Source organism: Anolis carolinensis, chromosome 3 (genome assembly GCF_035594765.1).
Source record: "Anolis carolinensis isolate JA03-04 chromosome 3, rAnoCar3.1.pri, whole genome shotgun sequence".
Lineage (NCBI taxonomy): Eukaryota > Metazoa > Chordata > Lepidosauria > Squamata > Dactyloidae > Anolis > Anolis carolinensis.
The window spans coordinates 164,348,186-164,370,190 of record NC_085843.1 but is presented as its reverse complement, the minus strand read 5'-3'; the positions used below and the strand labels follow the sequence as shown (position 1 = coordinate 164,370,190).

The 22,005-nt window shown below is 39.9% G+C and overlaps 1 protein-coding gene across 2 annotated transcripts; it reads right to left on the bottom strand.

Moving 5' to 3' along the window:
• Positions 1-107: 107 nt before the first annotated feature.
• zdhhc6 (zinc finger DHHC-type palmitoyltransferase 6) lies at positions 108-21,864 on the bottom strand. 2 transcript variants are annotated; one of them, XM_008114745.3, is made up of 12 exons: positions 21,708-21,864; positions 16,837-17,317; positions 15,281-15,372; positions 14,984-15,143; positions 14,236-14,397; positions 10,377-10,430; positions 6,673-6,840; positions 6,499-6,540; positions 3,298-3,443; positions 3,156-3,199; positions 2,595-2,663; positions 108-708 (listed from the first exon to the last, which is right to left on the bottom strand). In XM_008114745.3, the coding sequence occupies exons 2-12, from the start codon at positions 17,101-17,103 to the stop codon at positions 605-607; spliced, it is 1,308 nt and encodes a 435-aa protein (XP_008112952.2). In that variant the 5' UTR covers positions 17,104-17,317; positions 21,708-21,864; the 3' UTR covers positions 108-604. The 2 variants fall into 2 exon arrangements, with proteins under 2 accessions (XP_008112952.2, XP_003223477.2); XM_003223429.4 differs by lacking the exon at positions 2,595-2,663.
• Positions 21,865-22,005: the final 141 nt, after the last annotated feature.

Genomic DNA, 22,005 nt, shown 5'->3' with positions numbered 1-22,005 from the left:
GATATCACTAGAGGCTACAATTTACCCACTTACCATACAACTTTGCAGTGAGAACTCTTCCACAATATAGTGGTATACTCTTCTCTAAATACACACTGGATAATAAATACATAATACATCTCGGTGTTTATTTCTGGTTCACAAAAAAAGTTGCCACATGATTGCAAAATAATTCCAGGTATCAAATCTACTTACATTTTCACTCATTCAAACATCTTACAATTTCCAAAGTGGGGAATGAAAGGGGCCAACTGGCAATTTAGCATTAATAGACGAGAAAAGCAGACTACATATACAAAGAAACATCTTATGAAAACTAAGCAAAAAAACCCTCATGTAATTTTTAAAAAGGAAAACAGATCAAATGTGTTCTGGACCTGTGAAAGCTTCAATATAAAAAGGCATCCATGGAATGGCTTCCTCCATTTAAAAAAATGGCAAAAGGTATTTCAGGTTATGGCACTGGGGCACCCATTCCTGTGAATACACCACACTTTGTTCAAAGCTCAGGTCTAGAGTAATATACAGAACATTTCAAGTAAGAGGACAGTGGTCTGAACAAAAACATTTCCATTTGACTTTTTAAAAAGGGGAGGTGGAAGGGCTATCTTGTTTTCTTTTCTCCATCCAGCGGCTGATCAGTTTCAGAATCATATAGGCATTTCTCTACACATCTCCTCGGAAACCAACCTCTGACTCTCTTCCCATCTAGGATTGAGAGATAAATAATAATAAACATTAGTCATAACATATCACATTCCCCATGAACATTGCAGACATTCACTTTATCACAGACTAAAGTTGTTTATTGTTACCCTCAAATGCTGAAATCCATCATGCATATCAAAGAATGCCACAACCCTACTAGTTTGTGAATGGGGACTTGAGAGAAGCCGGTAAAACATCAAGCATCTCCTGGGTAATGTCCTTGCAGACAGCCAATTCTCTCACACCAGAAGCAACTTGCAGTTTCTCAAGTTGCTCCTGATACGAAAAAAATAGTTTGTGAAGAAATCCAGCCTAGTGAGTGGTATCTAATCCTGACTGACTGCTAACAGAATAGAATTAGTAATACTTATGGATTAGCTAGAATTTTTTTTAAAGGAGAGTCTAAGATCTTCTAAAAAATCACAAAAAGTTGTCCCCTTTTAATGGATTTGTGTCACTCTTTATTGATTTTGTTTTATTTTTATACATAACTAGTACAGCTACCTGTGGATACCATACGTTTCTTGAATTTGAAGATACAACCAAAAGCTATATTTGAAAATATGTTCTCTTCTTTTCTGCTTCTGAGTACAAACAGTCCCTAAGTTACAAACAAGACAGGTTCTGTAGATTTGTTGTTAAGTTGAATGTATATGTAAGTCAGAACAGCTACATTTTTAAGTGTAAACCCCAGTCTAAAAAAAAAAAGTGGATAGCATAGGGAAGGGTTAACACGCCTGTGGTGTTTGCTTTGGTGTCTGTGCCACACTCAGAAGATTTCAGCTCTTTCTGTCCCTGTGATAATTAGTTTTTGTAAATAATGGCTTGTTGTGGAAACAAAGATTGGTGATAAAGCTTCAACGGAGACACCTTTTCTCCAGAATAACATTTTCAGGAGTGAATTTCCCTTCCGAGGGATAGATTTCTCTCACTTTCTGTTGTCTCACCTTTATTTTTAACCAGGAGTCATTTATAAGTCGGATGCTTGTAACTTGGGGACTGCCTGTATTTTATTTTATTTATTTTATTTTAGCCTTTCATGAATGCCAGATTGGTAAAAGCAAAAAATCTAGAACTTCAAAAATGTTGTTATAGTTAAGTATAGAGAGTTCAGTTCATGGGAGCTCAGTTTCAGGACCCCATGTGAATACCAAAAACCAAGAATGTTCATGACTCTATTAATGAAATGGTGTGGATGTGGTAAGCCTCAACTGGTCGGCACACCATAAGGTGTGCATTCTTTAGGCTCCCTTGCTCCATCTTTGCCATTTCTGTGGCAAAAAAGTAGAAATAGTGGGGATAGGGAGAACTATTACTCAAATGTCAAGACGTCCCAGGGCAGGAGCAGAGAGGGTGGCAAGGTTCAATTGCCAAGTATGCATTCTTTGGCCTTGTGAAGCAGTTGGCTAGCAGGTGCTCAAGAGATAAAGGAGAGATGCCAATCCCTAACTGATACAGTAATAAGGCATAGGGTAGTAGTAAAGGTGGTGGCAAACCAGATGCCCACTCTTCAGGCTCTCCTACCTTTGTGCAGCCTGTCAACCGCCTACTTTGCAAGGTCTAACACTGAAACCATCTACGCTTCTATCCTAGAACCACTTCTTGGCCTGGTTGCATTAGATTTCAAGTATTATTATGATTTTTAAAAATTATTTCTGAGGTCTCAATTCTGTCATATATACATGTTTGAAAACTACTTCCAAACAGAGCTTTTCCATAGTATGGTGAGCTGATCAAACTAAAACCGAGTCTTCCCAATGACAGGCATATAAGTATATGCAATACAGCAGTGTTTCATAAAGCATCTGAAGCAAGCGACTAGCAATCCCACCCCCCACACACAGTTGTGCCCACCCGCAACCATTTCACTGGCAGACAGCCAATACCTTGGGAACTAGCTCCTGTCCAAGGACCACCATTTTTAGTAGCGCTGGTTTCATCATTACGACACTGATCTGAAAATTAGTTTGGGATTAAATTACAAAATACTCTTTAACAATACTATACTATTGTACAGTAGAGTCTCACTCATCCAAGACTCGCTTATCCAAGCTTCTGGATTATCCAATGCATTTTTGTAGTCAATAAATACTGTAAATAAATAAATAAATAAAAAATGTTTTCAATATATCGTGCTATTTTGGTGCTAAATTTGTAAATACAGTAATTACAACATAACATTACTGCGTATTGAACTACCTTTTCTGTCAAATTTGTTGTATAACATGATGTTTTGGTACTTAATTTGTAAAACCATAACCTAATTTGATGTTTAATAGGCTTTTCCTTAATCCCTCCTTATTATCCAAGATATTCACTTATCCAAGATTCTGCCGGCCCATTTAGCTTGGATAAGTGAGACTTGGATAAGTACTTAGTGGTGAATAATTTTTCACATTTCATTGAGACAATACTGTTACTTAAAGGTGTAATTTTAGACAAGTTACCATCCGTTGCCAAGTCAGTGATTTTCTCTCCATACATCCATTGCCTGAAAGATACATTTAATAAATTAGTCATGTTTTGCATTTCGGTTTATTATGGAAACATTTTTCGATCACAGTTAGAATTTTAAAAATAGGTACTAACTTCAGTCCTCTTGTAGCTAAAATCTGATCTCCTTTACAAAGGATAATTCGAGGCTCTTCAGTGCATGGAGTTGTGAAGAAAGTCCTCAAGCCTTTTGTAAGAGGGCAACAGGCACCGTTGTAATCTTCTATTGCTTGATATCTCACCTGAAGGTTTTGAAAGATTAAAGTAAAAATCCATTGACTGGTACCACTGGATGAATCACTAACTGCATGCTATAAACCTGTACTCTATGGCAATACAACAGGTTATCTGAGTGCATAATCTTCAGATCTTGAACACAAGGGAGTGGTTTAAGCTGCCTTGAAGGATATGCTTGTAAGAGGCATATTTGCTGGGCACAGAAGATTTCATGAAGTATTGCCTTATTGCAAACATCCTAGTTTTGAGCAAATTGTTCAAAATGGTTGAGGCAGCCCAATTCCAAGTATTGATATTTTGTTTAGATCTATTTCAGTCTGGCGTATTGGCCAGAGTTGGGCAAATGCATGGACTTTGTCTGTTCAATGCTGAGCAAAGGGAACTAGAATTCTGTTAATTCCTTTGATTTATCGGAGGCTTTTGACAGCACTGATTGTATTATTCTGAGCCACAGGAACACAATGTTTCTATGCTTATTGAACACTTCTATTCCTTTTTGTTAGATTCAAGTGAGGTTATAGAAGGAAACCACTAACTGGGTGCACAAATGGGCTATCTCTTGAAATTATAGCTATCTACGATCTTTTGCAATGCATTTGTGGTGTTGCAGATATGGCCCACTATAAGATATATTATAACCAGCTACTTCAAATATCAGCTATTCACACCCCATTTGCATTATGCTACAACAATGCTTTGTTTTTTTTTTATTCCAACCCCTAGGATCTCTCCACTAACATAGCCAAGGAATTCTGGGAGTTCCAAATATATCTTCTTTCTTGTAGAGTCAACTAAGTGGTTATCATAACATGGGACAAATTCTACCACAGTATTAGAACATGACATTTGTATTCAGTTTAATTTCCACTACATATAATTTCAAGATATAGAAGGGGAATGGCAGTCAGTGTGGGAGTCTCTACTTGAATACATAGATTGTGTTCTGTGCTTTTTTTGAGACTGCAGTTTACACAGTCCCTGGTCATATTGGCTAGGGCAAATTAGAACTTTAGTCCAAAGCATTTGCAGGATCACAGGGTGCCTATTGCTGCTTTGTAGTATAGGTCAGGAGGAAATGTGCTCCAAAACTCTTTCAAAATGTCATAGGATTACATCATGTCCTGAACACCATTTTAGATTATATCAAATTAAAATACATTACATGTCTCTTAGTTAGGTTCAGACTAATCTAACCTGCCAGAACCTGACTGGTGACTGTCACCCAAAGGAACTTTTCATGGGCCGTCCCATGACTCTGGAACGACATGCCAGAAGAACTCCCACAGCTAAATGAGCTGTTGGAATTTAACACACACACATCTATTCTCGAGCCCCGGTGGCAAAGTGTGTTAAAGCACTGAACTGGTGAATTTGCAGACCGAAAGGTCACAGGTTCAAATCCTGGGAGTGGAATGAGCACCCGCTGTTAGCTTCAGCTTCTGCCAACCTAGCAGTTTGAAAACATGCCAATATGAGTAGATCAATAGGTACCACTCCGGCGGGAAGGGAATGGCGCTCCATGCAGTCATGCCGGCCACATGACCTTGGAGGTGTCTACGGACAATGCCGGCTCTTCAGCTTAGAAATGGAGATGAGCACCAACCCCCAGAGTCAGACATGACTGGACTTAACATCAGGGGAAACCTTTACTTTACTTATCTCTTCTCGAAAGCCTACTTAGCTAGTTTTAATCATTCATTCTAAACTCGCATCTTGTGTTCACTGTATTTTAACATTTGTTCTGTGTATTTTAATATATGTATTTTATAGAAATACACTAGCTGTGCCCAGCCACGCGTTGCTGTGGCCAATTGGAATTGCAGTGAATAGCCTCGCTGCTTCAAAGCCTGGCCATTTTCTACATAGGGTGTGCTTGCTAGGCCAGGTTGAATGAGTTGGAGTAGCCTCATGGTTTCCAAAGTCTTGCTTTGAAGCTGCAAGGCTGTTCAGTGTTAATCAAGGTGGGCCACAAAGGGGTTGATATATGTGTGGAATAACGTGCAGTGTGGTAGAAAGAACGTTGTCTGGTTGAGGCAGGTGTTGCTATGGATCTCCTTGATTAGCACTGAATAGGCATGCAGCTTCAAGGTCTGCCTGGCTAGTACTTGGAAGAATCCTTTACTGGGACGTGTTAGCTGGGTGGGATTATTTAAGTTGTTTAGCATTTAATGGTCTTGCAGCTTCCAAGCCTGGCTACTTCCTGCGTGAGGGAATCCTTTGTTGGGAGGTGTTAGCTGTCCCTGTTGTTTCCTGTGTGGAATTCCTGTGTTCTGAGTGTTGTTTATTTAGTGTCCTGATTTTAGAGATTATATTGTTGTGTATTATTATTAGAGCTCAGTAATTATTATACATTATATTGATAATGTTATATGATTTGCCTGGAACAGGATTATATGAGGCCCCTTCTACACAATGGTTTAAAATTCACATTGAAGTGGTGTTTTTGTTTTTTGCTGTGGCCTAGGAGGCAGCCTTGCTTTGAAGCTGCAAGGCTGTTTAGTGTCAATCAAGGTTGGTCACAAAAGGGTTCATTCCGGTTTTTGGGGTTTTTTTGGCCCCATGGAGGTTAGGGATGTGTAGTTTGTTTGTAAGAACATAGAGACATGGATGAGGGGTTGTGTTGTCAATTTTCTAGGTTGGGGGGCCTTTAGTTTTGTTGTTTTGCCCGGTGGAGCAATGCCATTCTCCTTTTATATATATAGATTTTCATATGTATATTTCATATAATGTTTATGATGATTATGTGTTTTTAGCTATGCTGTAACCGCCTCGAGCCACAAGGAAAGGCAGGCAATAAATAAATAAATAAAATGTGACTACTACAAGCGGAATATAAATGTCTTCCACAAAAGACCCAGAAAAGTATTGTCAAAAAATAAAATTGTAAGAAGAAGAAAGACTATGACAACAACACACTGGCGAAAATCTAAATATCAACCCTTACTAGATTCACTGACCTAATAGGAAATTTTTCAAGTCAGCACTTAAGTGAGCTCCAATAAATTACGACTCAATTGAGACATGTTTATGCAAATTTCAGGGATGCGGAGACATACTTACACTTCTCACTCGCTTATCAGCTTTTTGTTTCAGTTGCTCTATCTGCAAGAGATTACATATTAGAAGGATTAAAGTGCATTTCCCCGGGGCCCAGTTTCTCAGCTTTCCATAGATTTAAAATAAATTTCATTATGCACAGATGGCGAAATTCAGGAGAGGGTGGGAATGGCTTACCGTCAAACTATACTGATGACAGCCTTCCTTTACAGGCCACTCTAAGCCATCTCCTTCTGAAATTCCAGACCATGTGAAAACTTGCTTGAAATTATTCCACTTGCTTCCCAGGTCATAAGGAAAAATAAAGGTTTCTTTTGTTTGGTAATAGTTCATGCGATCTTTGGCCTGGAAAGCAAGAACAAAAGCCTCAAGTCAATTATATGCAAACCTTCTGAACAATATGCAACGTATGACTGCAATTGACTACAACTGCCAAGGAGCCATTACAATTCTTGGTGAAATGAGCCAAGAGCAGAAATCAATCTGTATAGAAGGAATCCTAACGTGTGTATGTCAGCAAAAGTGGTTAGGAAGAGTTACTGTCAAGATCATTTATCTATTTGAAGTATTTCCAATCACTATTTAGGGCTATAGTTTCACAAAAAAAGATTTTTAACACATAATATAATACACTCAAAGTGTCCAGAATGCATGTATTTCTACAGACTTGAATTTCAGACAAAAACCAGAAAATTATTAAAGAACAAGGTAAAGGTTTTTTTCCCTGACATTAAGATTAGTCATGTCTGACTTTGGGGGTTGGTACTCATCTCCATTTCTAAGCTGAAGAGCTGGCGTTGTCCGTAGACATCTCCAAGGTCATGTGGCCGGCATGACTGCATGGAGCGCTGTTACCTTCCTGCAGGAGCAGCACCTATTGATCTATTCACATTTGCATGTTTTTGAACTGCTAGGTTGGCAGAAGCTGGGGCTAACAGCAGGAGTTCACCCCGCTCCTCAGATTCGAACCACTGACCATTTGGTCAGCAAGTTCAGCAGCTCAGCAGTTTAACCCGCTGAGCTACCAGATACCCCATTCAAGAATAGGATAATATTATTACAGCATCATACACGAAGGAGTCAGTGTGATGTGTTCAACTAGAACACTGGGACACTAGGGTTCAAATCTCAATTAGGCAAGGCACACTCTCTCAGCCTCAGAGGGAAGGAAAGGAAACCCTTTCTGAACAAATCTTGCCAAGAAAACCCAATGATAGGTTTACCTTAGGGTTAACATAAGCTGGAAACTGCTTTAGGACCTACAACAAGTGACTTTTATATACCTCAGATCTTTAAGCTTGAACTTTTTCAGGAAGTACTGTGCCGCCTTTCTTTAATGTGGATACATTCTTCATCCTTTATATTATACTGACCTCTAGTGATGCAGTAAAAGTAGATACTTAAAACCTTTCATTTCCAGTGTCTAGAGCTGCTTTCCACATATTGTCTTAAACCACATTAGGTAAGTTGCTTATGTATGGAAAGTGTCACATTCACTTCAATGGTAGGCACAATTATGTTTTGAAGGCTTTTAAAGTGTTCATCTTCACTGCAATAGGAAAGCACTTGACAATAACTGCTTTCAAAGTGTCTGTAGGAGCCACCATACCTACAGCAGACAGCTGGATAATGACAGATGCATTAAAAACCCCAGAATTCTTCCTGGTCAAAACATCTGAGGCAAAAACAGCTCAATGCTTGGTTGCTGTGAGTTTTGCGGACTATGTTCCAGAAGCATTTTCTCCTGATGTTTTGCCCACATCTATGGCAGTCTTTCTCAGAGGTTGTGAGGTCTGTTGGAAACTAGGCAAGTGGGGTTTATATATATATATCCCTGTGGAATGATGTCCAGGGTGGGAGAAAGAACTCTTGTCTGCCTGAGGCCTTTGTGAATGTTCCAATTGTCCACCTTGATTAGCACTGAATGGCCTTTCAGCTTCAAAGCCTGGCTGCTTCCTGCCTAGGGGAATCCTTTGTTGGGAGGTGTTAATTGGCTCTGATTGTTTCATGCCTGGAATTCCTCCGTTTTCTGAGCGTTGTTCTTTATTTACTGTCAGATTATGTTGATGCTTTCCTACTTTCTGTCCACATGCTTGTGGATTTGTGTAGTCTGACATGGTAGTTATTAGAGTGGTCCAGTATTTCTATGCTGTGTCCAGGTTGGTTCATCAAGCACTCTGCTATGGCTGACTTCTCTGGTTGAATTAGTATGTAGTGCCTTTCATATTCCTTGATTCCACAGAGAAGCCATTGAAATCCACAAGCATGTGGACAGTTTCAACAGAAAAGAGGAAACCATGAAAACGAACAAACTCTGGCTATCAGTATTAAAAAAAAAACCCTCTAAAATCAGGACAGTAAATAAAGAACAACTCTCAGAAAATGGGAATTTCAGGCATGAAACAATCAGGGCCAGTAACACCTCCCAACAAAGGATTCCCCCAGGCAGGAAGCAGCCAGGCTTTGAAGCTGAAAGGCCATTCAATGCTAATCAAAGTGGCTAATTGGGACATTCACACTTGCCTAAGGCAGACAAGAGTTTTTTCTCCCACTCTAGACACTCCACAGATATATAAACCCCACTTGCCTAGTTTCCAACAGACCTCACAACCTCTGAGGATACCTGCCATAGATGTGGATGAAATGTTGGGAGAGAATGCTTCTGGAACATGGCCATACAACCCGGAAAACTCACAGCAACCTAGTGATTCCAGCCATGAAAGCCTTTGACTGTTCAATGCTTATATAAGAGAGATGGGTCAGGAATCAGTAATATGAAAAGAGAACCTGTTTTATTTCCAGAGTTAGAGAGCCATCTCTGGTACTTACAACAATGCTGATTTGTGCATTTTGGCAGTTAATAATTATACATAGGCGTGGCAAGTTGCTATTTGACTGCATCTTTTTGCTCCCGAAAAAGGAGCAGAAGTAAACATTCAAGGATACCAAACACTGGCTGATCTGTTCTACTTCATTTGAAGCTAACATGTCATTAGATACGCACCAGGAATGTGGTTTAAAACAAATGTTAAGCTGGGGATGAGAACTAGATGCTGTGCACTGCCAGTTTTTTTTTCCAAATAGGAATTATTTAAATAAAACAAGTTGTTCAGGGAACAAGCTGTTTTGTTCTAAAGAAGAGCTGCACCATCAGGAGCATGACTGATGTTTGTCCACCCCTGCTGAAGTCAGTTGCTAAATGATAGAAATAAAGAGAAATGTAGAGAATTGTGAAATCTGCTTACTCTTATTCTGGTTCCTGTTTGAAACATCTTACCAGGGATTCTGTTAACAAGATGTTTGACTGGCTTCTATGGAAAGTAGTGTGGTTTAGAGTTTATACTACACAATCCTATCAATTTCATACTACTGTGGCAGTCTGTACCTCTCTATCAGGGAATTCTAAGTTCTTCAGTAAACTATACATATCCCAGGATTCTGTATTATAGAGCCATGACAGTTAATGTGGAATTATACGGCTGTAAGAGTATGATGCTCATTAGAAATGTGCATGGTATTTGTCCTATTTGTTTCATTTGTGTTTCCATTTCGTATTTTCCATATGGCTGGCATGAAACGGAAAGACTCCCAATGAAACAAAAACTGACTCAAAATGAAAGGCAGGTGGGAGCCTCCTGATTTCGAGAGGTCAGATGAAAACGGATCAGGGCCTCGAGAAAAGCCGGGACACAAAACGGAACAAGGCAAGTCCCGGATGCGCAACTCTAATGCTCATACATTTTTAAGTTTAATCAATAACACAACCACTAGCAGAGTTCATTTCTGAGCTCAGCTTGCTTCTGTTGAGAGAACAAACATATACACTACACCACTTTCCCTAAGTCATAATATATTTTAACTGCCATGAAAAATGAAATTACCTTTTCTTCAATCCATGATTCTATTGAAGTTTTATTCCTTAAGATGACTTTCATCTAAAAAGAGACAGATTCATTTATGTGCATAAGTACGCTGAGTGAGCAAGCAAACAATAATAGAAGCAGTTCTGAGAAGACTACATGGCAGTAAGTATTTTGTTTCACTAATATTTTTGAAGAGGCAGCATGTTAGTCATTTGAGCATTGGACCATGACTTTGGAAATTCTGCTCAGCCATGGAAATTCATTGGGTGACCACAAGCAAGTCACACTCTCTCAGCATCAGACGAAGTCAAAGCCAAATCTCCTATGAACAAATCTTGCCAAGTAACCCTCATGATAGCTTCACCATGAGCTGGAACCAACTTGAAAACAAACAACAACAATATCTTTGAGGGAGAGTTTTCTGAACCTAGGATATTGTCTGGACAAGCCTTTTGCATCTCAGTCAATCGACACCTGGATGAAAGATCTTCAGGGAATCCCATTTATGAAATCTTGAGCTCCACCATGGAGGAAAGGCAGCATGATTAAAAACAGAACTATGGATGACACTTATGACAATAACACTGTTTTGTTTCTACAATATGCTATCCCTTGAGGGATAGTGAGCCTCAAGAACTAACTCTTGAGCTAAGAAGGCATCATGTTGTGGCTTTTCGGAAACACTCTTCTCCCTTTCTACCTTAAAAATGATCCTAGGATCAGTCCAAGACAGATGCATGGGCAGAATAATATACATTCTACTCCTCCACACCACATAAACCTGCACAGAGCTGGTTGGACACACACACAAACATACATATTTATATATACACATACACACACAGAGGATATATTTAACATATTAGTAAGCAGCAGAACTCAAGATTACCATGCTGCTTTCCTGAGAACTGAGGCATGGCCTAACATAAATATTCATCAGAATCTACAGTACATTCTGTCTGTACACTCCATTGCTTTCCCCTGCTGTATTTATCTAGTCTACTTCCAGAGATTAATCATTTCTATGTTATTTGCTCAGACGCTTCAAACTGGCTCTCTGATTCTATTGAGTAGCACTACTCCAACCTACTCCAGACTGTCACAAGCCAAGAGCAAGAATAACAAGAGTGTTACACAAACAACTGAGCCCAGCTATTGAGCAGTTAGTGATTATGTGGTTAAGAGTCAAAACGGACAGCACAGTCCAGTCTGGGTCAATCACAGAAGAGAACAACTTCCAGGCTCTGATGAATCCATGGCAGTTTATTCAATGCTCACTTGGCCCTATTTTGTGGGTTAAAACTCAGCACTACCCAGATACGGTATCTCCATAAAAGGTTTTTATCAAAAGCATTGAAAATGTTCATCTGAATAGTTTAATAGATTTTAAAAGAATAAACCAATGGTTTGAAAATTTACTATTTGGATTACAACTCTCAGGATTCCATAGGCCCCCAGCCTCTAATTTTAGATACCAGGGAAGGCAAAGTGTGGTCTTCCAAAAACTATCAGCATTTTCCGACTTCAATGTGCTGGCTAGTGGGGCAAGGGTCTATAGTTGAAAACAATTGAGGAAACACAAATTCCTCATCTCTATTATGTATGAAACAAACACCACCAAATTCAAAGGACATATTTGTGAACTAAAGGGTGGATAACTTGTGTTCTTCTAGTTGTTTTTGAGATAGTAACACTCAGTACATTCCACCACTGGTTATACTAGCTAGGGCAGTGGTTCCCAACCAGTGGTCCACAAGAATTAAAATATGGTTCACGGCCTCACCATTACTACACTCTTACAACTAGAATGACTGGTCTCACAAAACCCTCTTATAGTAACAAGGCAATGGGGATGTCGGGAGGGGAGAGGCTGACTACCTACAAAAGGCATGACAACAAGCCTCCTGACTGCTGCTTCTCCTCCCTCCCTCTGAGCAGAGCCATTCTATGCGGAAGCAGGGGCGCCTTGGTGTCTTTGTTTTTAGGCCTGATACTGGGGTTATTTGGGATGATGATTCAGAAGATTGCATTGGATAGACCACATCAGCTGTAGATAATTAAATATGGTTTTCTGTGGGTGAACAGATGGTGACTACTGGATGGCATATCCTTTGCATCAGAAACAAGAGCTGATGTGGTCTATCTAATGCAATTTTCGTAATCATCACCCCAAATAACGAAGCTGAATCAAAAGTTGACAAAAAAACTGATTCGTAACCCTTTTGGCACTAATGTTGGAGAATGGTCCCTAATCAAAGTAGTCCCTGGTCACAAAAGGTTGGGAACCACTGAGCTAGGATGATAAAAGTTGCAATCTAACAACATCCAAGGTGTCATGAGTAGCCCATGCCTGCTGTATAGGCATGCAGTCTAATGAGAGCATATCTGTTTCTCAATATGTTATATAGAGGGACGACAGAATATTGCAGTCTATTGTTAACTGAGTTTTAAGCAGGGAATGAACGTCAGCATTTCCACTTCATGATTAATTGTTGTGCATTTTCCACTTTGAAAATCACACTTCCAATCCATCAGTAATTTTTTCCTTCCTTCCATTTTCTCAGTCTTTTCTCATTTTTCTCTCTTACTCTTACTCCCACAATATACATGCAGTTCCCAAGTTAGGAACAAGATAGGTTCTGGAGATTTGTTCTTAAGTTGAATTTGTTTATAAGTCAGAACAGGTACATTTTCGGTGTACTTTCAGTCATATGAAAAATGTGTGTGTATGTATATATGAAACACACACTCACTCACACACACATACATACACACACCGAGGCTTTGGATAGCATAGGGAAGGGTTAACATCCCTGCCGTGTTTGTTTTGTTGTCTGTGCCCCTGTTCAGAAGATTTCACCTCACTTCCTGTTCCTGTTAGAACTGGATTTTGAAAAAGGTGGCTTGTTGTGGAAACAAGCATTGGTGATAAAAGCTTCAGTGGAGACACCTTTTCCCCATGATAACTCTTTCAGGAGTGAATTTCCCTTCCTGGGGGTAGATTTCTCTCACTTCTGTTGTCTCACCCCTGTTCTTAACTAGAAGTCATTTGTAGGTCAGGGACTGTCTGTATACACACACACACACACACACACACACACACACACAACACCTACATACATATACAGATCCTCCCATCTCACTCCTAATTCTGCTGCTGATTGCTCCAGTTCTCACTGTCAGATCTTCAACAAGATATATGTGTCTTAGAGACAGCTACATACCTTGCTACTGGAAGAGATGGTGAAGCAGCAAATACCAGAATATCTGGCAAAATTACCATTTCAGAATGCAAGAACCCTGAGACTAGAACATGGACTTTTCACTTTAGTTTCTGGTTGAGAAAGGGATTAAAGACCCCATGTCTCATCACTATCCTACGTAAGTTCCACATCCTTTCCTCAACATGCTAATGGTTGGTCCCCGGGAGATGCAGTTCAAAAGTGAAAGACAGAGAGAAATAACAAAAGCTGTCTTAACCTAACCTGTCTTCTTCTGCTTCTGAGTCCATAAAGAGCGCTGCCGAAAGCAACAGTCAGACTGGAGCAGAAGCAAGCAAGTCAGCAGAGAGACCTGCAGACCAGCTAATTTCACTGTGCCAGTGAGTACTGCAAGAAATCTCCTCAAATTATCATCCCTCCCTCATGTTTATTTATCATGGCTCATTCACTTAAACATGTAAGGCACACCCTCCTCTACTTGACAGGCATTCTTATCATCAAAGCTTTCTAAAAATTGGCCCAATCAGCTGGGGAGGAGGGATCTCAATAAGGGATAATTTGCAATATAAGAAAGCAGAAAGAACAACTCTCTCTTGTCAACAATTTGATTATTCCCAACTCTCAACATTTCTTGTTTCATAACAAAATAGACGCACCTGGATAAAGAACAACATGCCTACTGCTATCGTCGTCCCCAGTGCCAATCCCAAGGCAAATAAAGAAGCAGCGAATGCAGATAATCCAAAAGGAATGATTGGGCGAGGGTCTCTTCTGGCCGCACTCATATCAATCCTAACAGAACTCCAACCAAAGGATACCTGCAGAAAGACATCAGGAAAATATAGAAATTCAGAGAAACAATTTGAGTAAAACAAATATAGTAACATGATTAAGAAATGTTTGCAAATATTCAAATTCATCACATGTTAAGGGGACAGATTGAAGACAGATCAGTAATCTTCATCCTCATTTTGGAAGTCCCGAGAATACTGGCCTGCTAGAATTTGGTAGCAGGCCATATTGTCTGACGCTGGCAACAAATTAGGCCATTAAAACACACATTTTCTGAAGAGTTTTTGCTAATCCAAAAAGTAGTGTCACCATATGCCAACTTGCAATAGTGAGGAAGGATGGTATTGGAACAACCAATGGCAAATTTCAGAAAGACTGTATAAAGTTAATTCTCAAATCTGACAATTTATTGTAGGCATGCCTATTGTCTGGCTTTGATGCCAAGAAGAAATAAAGAAATTGTGGCTTATAAAGCAAGTCAGATGCAGTCCAAGAGATACCTGACAATACAAATGTGAGAGGGCTGAAGGGCTGAAGAGGAGGCAATATTTCCAGAAGCAAATTAATTCAATTGTGTATATGTTAAGGACAGTCACACCAACGTCTTCTTACCCTGTTATAAAGCTGAGTGTACATGGTCATGACAAAAATGAAAGCAGCATGGATACAACCAAGCGGAGCCAGCAGAAGAAACAGAGTGAAGGAGGCATGGTTTTGAAACCCGCAGCAGTTATTGATCCAAGGACAGTGATGGTCCATCTTCATCACACACCTAAGAAACAATCCAAGTTTAATACTCCTGTTCTTTCTACATTCCAAAAAATACCAGAATGCATTTCAAAGCTGTTACATTACATGATGAAGTGGGTTCTAATTGTACAGTTGAACAAATATATGTATTTGTAGTACCTGTTACATTTTCGGCAGTGATGTGACCGTGGAGCCTTGTAAGACTGGCATATTTTACAGTATTGAAGATACATGCAGTCCTGAGAGTTTTCCTCAAGAAATAAAGAGAAGGCAGATAAGGAGCGAGCAAATTTTCAGACGGCATCTTATAACTGCTTTCAATTATTATTCTGTCTAGGTGTGGCAACATTTTTAGTGGGGCAAAGTGTAAGACTAGCAATCACGCCCTTCAGCCAAGAGGCATTTTTCAAATTAAAAAGTAAACTACCAACTTGACAGGAGAAACAAATGGTATATTCATGTTGTTACGTGCTTTCGAATTATTTCTCACTTATGCTGATGTCATGGTGACATCTTATGGAATTCTCTTGGCAAGACCTATTCAGAGGTAGTTTGCTACTACCTTCCTCTTTAGGCTGAGAGAGTGTGACTCACTCAAGATCAACCACTGGTTTACTATGGCTGAGTGAGGATTCATAGTCTGGTCTTCTACAGTCCAAATCCAATACTCAAACCACTATAGCACACTGGCTCTCATACGAAAAAATTAATACGTAAGTAACAATGGATTATGCTATAGGAAGGAGCTTTTATAAATAAAACAAAACTTAGTTCAGCTTACAGACATTTCTCCCATTTTTACAAGGCTATTTATTTACTGTTTATTTATTTACTGTATATACTCTGTTTCCCCCAAAATAAGACAGGTTCTTATATAAATTTTTGCTCCAAAAGATGCATTGGGGCTTGTTTTCAGGGGCAGTCTTATTTTTCTAAATTGACTTTTTAAATGAACTACATTTGGGCTTATTTTTGAAAAAGGGCTTATATTTTGAGCATCCTTAGAAATGCTGAAAAATCATGATAGGTCTTATTTTCAGGGTAGGTCTTATTTTTGGGGAAACAGGGTATATCCTGCCCTTCTCATCCCGAAGGGGGCTCAGAGTAGCCTTACAATAGGTAATAATACATTGCCACATAAAACAGACATATAATAAAATAAACATGTGCATTAAAAACATACAATTTTAAACATTAAAACCAATTATTAAAAACCACACAATCAGAAATCATAGTTCCAGTCGTGGTGGCACATATTCTTCTCCACCCAGTCCTAGTATCATACTTTTAAATAAATATCACATTAAAGTAGCCAGGCTTTTCTAATGACGTCCAACTCAATTACATTTAAAACCCTATTTTTTAAATAAAATATTCTGAATTTACTTGGTAGAGTAAAAAAGGTTGAAAAGTGATTGACAACTAATGCATGCTCAGTGCAGTGACAGAGTTGCATCCTGTCATCTGGGCAAACTTTTTACTCAATGCAAGCCAGCAGGTGACCAATCAATCTATGTCTGGGAAACTGATAATGCATTTAGGAAATATGATCAAATAGTAACCGAATTTCCCCATGTGAGGAAAATTGAGTTACTTACTATCTTGACCTAATTCTACAAATGGCAAACCTGCTCTAGGCCAACAGGGCTTGGATTAATCACTAAAAAGGGGTAAGGCATCAGCATTAATAAATACACTATAATCAATTTGCTTACTGGTTTCCATCCAAAGGGAACATAGCCAGGGCCCACAAACATGGCATTGAAGTAATTGTAAAGGATCATAACAGTCCAGTTGATGAGCATGATGAAATTGATGCTTCCTCCTGTCGTATCTAGCGGCCAGTACCACAGAACGGCATCAATCATAGCCATGGCAGAGCATATTGCGATTACACTGAGAGCTATGATGGGCCCCCAGTGGCACAGTCTTCGCAGTTCATGGAGGTTTTCAAACCTGATAACAGAACAAAGCACTCCCATTCTGCAAACACCAGGTGCACGCCCCTATTTTATATGGTCCCTTTCAGGTATGCCTTTCCATCTTGCGTAAGTTTTCATCTCTATAACAAAGGATGCATGTCCAAATTGGAAGAGTAAAGTAGGGCGGGTTAAGTCATTTCTTCTTTTTGGAAGACTCATCAAGCATCAAAGCCGTTCAGGTAAGTTTCCAAAGGCAAAGACCTCTACACACTGTCTAAACATATAACAAGAAAAAAGTAAGCACAGTCATTGTCTGATACTCTTTTGATAAGAATAATTATTTAAAAACTGTTTAGCAATAGCATACATGCTTCTCACATAGGCTTAGTCCAGACACAATGAGATTGGGGCACTAAACCATACTTTTTGCCGAGCAAGGTGCTCATGTGCAAGGTGCCCTTCTCTTTCTGGCATGCACCTAATTTCATCACTTATATCCTGGTGCATAACAGAACTATTTCACATAATATCTGAATCTTAGGTAAAGGTAAAGGCTTCCCCTGACGTTAAGTCCAGTCATGTCTGACTCTGGGTTGTGGTGTTCATCGCCATTTCTAAGCCGAAGAGCCGGCGTTGTCCGTAGACACCTCTAAGGTCATGTGGCCGGCATGACTGCATGGAGCGCCATTACCTTCCCGCCAGAGCGGTACCTATTGATCTACTCACATTGGCATGTTTTCGAACTGAATCTTACAAATCAGGAAATTAGATAAATCTCGCAAACTGGACAAAACATTTCATTCTTGTCCATTCAGAAATATAAACAGCTCTCCATCATCCACAGCTCTCTCTCACACACATACAAGCACGCACGCATATATTCTTATTCCAAAGGCAAATTTTAATTTTGCCATTTTATATAAGGGACATCATATCACTTTGCCATTGTGCATAACAGGACTTGACCACCCATAGATTTTGGTATTCACAGGGTGCCCTTGAACCAAACTACAGTGGATCCAAAAAGCCACTATAATAATTCTTTGGTATAGAGAAAATATACAGAAGTCTTTTATTAAACAGATTCATAAGTATCCTTTTGAATATCATATACATCTCAAATCTTGCTCAGTTGCTTGTGTTTGCAAATCAAAAGTCTGTTGTCACAATCTCTAAAGGAAAACAGTCTTCTGTTTTGACAATTTATAATCTGCCAAAAAAAAGGGCTAAGTAACACCACTCCTACTTTTAGTTCAGGTATGCTTAGATCAGGCCCGTAGCCAGGATTTTTATTCGGAGGGGGGGGGGGGAGTCTGAGTGAGAGAGGATCTGCCCTAGCAAACTTTTTGTATCGTTATCCCAATACCCCCATGCATATGGGATATATTGAGCATGGTGATCAGATCATGATATGAATAAACATAACAGTTGAAATAATACCAGTAAGGCCTTCTCGCGGACAACCCTTGAGCCCCCCCGGGCTACATGCCTGGCTTGGATCATTGAACCTTACACAGGAATGAAGGAGAATCACCTACCTTCAGAAAAGAAGCAGCTAAAGCAGTGCAAAAAGAGACGGTGAGCTTTGTACGAAGTGGTGATTAACAAGGCTGGGGAAAAGTACTTTCTTCATCACACATTTATTTTTTAAAAGACAAACATTTTTTTAAAAAAAATCAATTCTGTAATTGATATACTAATGTGTGAAGACCTAAATGCTGGACCAACTTTCTATTAAGAACAAAAATCAATTGGATTGAATACTGAGGGTTGAAATCCTGCTCTTACATTCCAGATCTTTAATGAGGATTTAAGAGGTTACCATCTGTTTCAGGATTTTACAATACTTCCTTTTTTAAAGCTGCTTTGTCAGAACAGCCTTGGCTGCACACACAAATAAAAATGGTCTGTAATTGTGTAGGCAGGCATTACCTAAGGCAGGGTGCGCCAATTTTATGCACAGGCTGTATCAACTGCCTCCATTCATTATGTTAAATAGTATAGAACAATGGTTCTCAACCTTTTTTGACCAGGGACCACTTTGACCAGGGACCATTCTCCAACATTAGTACCAAAAGGGTTACGAATCAGTTTTTGGTCAACTTTAGATTTGGTTTGGTTAATTGGGATGCTGATTCAGAAAATTGCATTGGATAGACCACATCAGCTCAAGTTTCAGATACAGAACACATGCCATCCAGTAGTTGACATCTGCTCACCCAATGAAAACCATATTTAATCATCTAGAGCTGATGTGGTCTATCCAATGCAATTTTCTGAATCAGCACCCCAAATAACCCCAGCAACAGGCCTAAAAACAAAGACACCAAGAAAAAAATGTTTTTTGGTTGGGCTGTGTTATTATCCATAGTAGTAACAGTAAGGCCGCAGACCATATTTTAGTTCTTGTGGACCACTGGTAGTCCATGGACAACAGGTTGGGAACCACTGGTATAGAAGGACAATGTGATGCATTTCCCAAACTCTGTTCCTCCAGGTATTTTGGACTTCAGCTCCCAGAAATTCCAGCCAGCTTACCAGCTGATAGGAATTGTGAGAGCTGAAGTCCAAAACACATGGAGAAATAGTCTGAGAAACTCTGATATAAAGGATGAATTGCTACTTTCGCAGGGTTCCAGAAGAGGCAGTTCACATTTTCCCCCAAAAAGAGAGGGAGAATACATGCAGGCCAGAGGCAATATTCTAATGATGTCTACTATGAACCAAAGACCATCACTTTTGCCTAATCATTTAACTTAACATAAGGAGACCAATGTCTTATTGTTCCCTAAGATCAATGCTGGTTTGCAGCACCGAGTTTTGTCATTCTCTTCCATTTGGCAATACAGCAGCCACTACTTTGGATGGCAGATATTTAGTTTTGCTTATTGTTGTGTGCCTTCAAGTAGTTTCAGATTTATTAGGACCCTATCATGGGATTACTGTCAAGATTTATTCAGAGGTTTGCCCATGCCTTCCATTGTGGCTCAGAGAATGGGAATAGTCTGAAATCACTTCAAACCAGGTCTCTCCAAAGCTGTAGTGACTGTAAAGTGCTGGATCTTAATTTTGATGTGCCAGCTTCATTTTACAGAAGAGAACAAAAACATGATGGGAAAATTTTAACGGTGCTGCCCACACCGTACCTGCATGTCTCAAACCGTATACATAATGAAGAATCAACGCTTAAACTTGCAAGAGAAGAAGAAACAACTTCTTTATGTGAGGACAACAAGCACCCAACTGTCTACAAATAAAAAAGCAATTACAGTAGAGTCTCACTTATCCAACACTCACTTATCCAACGTTCTGGATTATCCAACGCATTTTTGTAGTCAATGTTTTCAATATATCGTGATATTTTGGTGCTAAATTCATAAATACAGTAATTACTACATAGCATTACTGCGTATTGAACTACTTTTTCTGCCAAATTTGTTGTCTAACCTGATGTTTTGGTGCTTCATTTGTAAAATCATAACCTAATTTGATATTTAATAGGCTTTTCCTTAATGCCTCCTTATTATCCAACATATTCGCTTATCCAACATTCTGCCGGCCCGTTTATGTTGGATAAGTGAGACTCTACTGTACTTAAAACAGTGGTTCTCAACCTGGGATGTTTTTGGCCTTCAACTCCCAGAAGTCCTAACAGCTGGTAAACTGGCTGGGATTTCTGGTTGTAGGCCAAAAACATCTGGGGACCCCAGCTTGAGAACCACTGACTTAGAACTACCTGGTTCTTTTTCATTCCTACATTTATCGGACAATAAGAAAAGGAAAGTGCTGGGAAAACTTACTTTTGGGGTTTGTATCTCCCAGACAAAAATGGGCAATGATTAGACAATTGGGTTGTTGTATGTCTTTCGGGCTGTGTGGCCATGTTCCAGAAGTATTCTCTCCTGACATTTCGCCCACATCTATGGCAGGCATCTATGTGGGCGAAACGTCAGGAGAGAATACTTCTGGAACATAGCCACACAGCCCGAAAGACATACAACAACCCTGTGATCCCGGCCATGAAAGCCTTCGACAACACAGATTAGACAATTGTTCAAAAAATAACTGCCAAAATCTGGCCGGAATCTAAACTGTGGAATGAATGCAATTTGACGCCTATTTAACTGCTGCACCCTAATGCTATGGAATCATGGGAGTTGTAGTTTGGTGCGGCCCCATCACTCTTTGCAGAGAAGGCTAAAGACCTTTTCAACCTGTGGGTCCCCAGATGTTTTGGCCTTCAACTCCCATAAATCCTAACAGCTGGTAAACTGGCTGGGATTTCTGAGAGCTGTAGGCCAACACATCTAGAAACCCACAGGTTGACAACCAGTGTTAAAACCCAAATTCCCACAATTCCATTGCATCAAGAAATGGTTCCCAGTCTTTTTTTTTTTTTTTTTTTTGGCAATGATCCACCTAAGCATCTCTAAAAATCCAATGAAACCATTCCCCGCCACCCAGGTACCAAGAAAAATGTTGTGTTTATTTTTTTTTTGTTGGGCTGTGTTATTATCAGTAGTAATAATGATGAGAAATAAGCCTGGAGGCAATGGCAACCACTCCCTCCTGCTCCCTGCTTTTGTACCCAGGAAATGAAGGAGAAGCTCCAAGGGGAGCCGGGGAGGTCCAACATCCCTCTCACCCGCCTCGGGAACTCTTACCAGGACTGGGCCCAGGGCTCCTTCCTCCTCCGCAGCCTCTGGCTCCGTTATGTTTCTGTTTGGCGCGCCCTCCTTCGCTCCTTTCGCCCACTTCCCCGCCTCCGGGCACCTTGTCTGGGAGCCCGGATGCGTAAACCCCTTCACTTCCGCCCCGACTTCGCCGCGCCCTCAACAGCCTGGCAAGTCCGCCGGCAAATGTGTCCGTCCCCTTACCTCTCAGCACGCAAAGGGATCTGAAGAATCAGTGCAGTTTGATTCCACTTTAACTACCATGGCTCAATGCTATGGACTCGTGAGA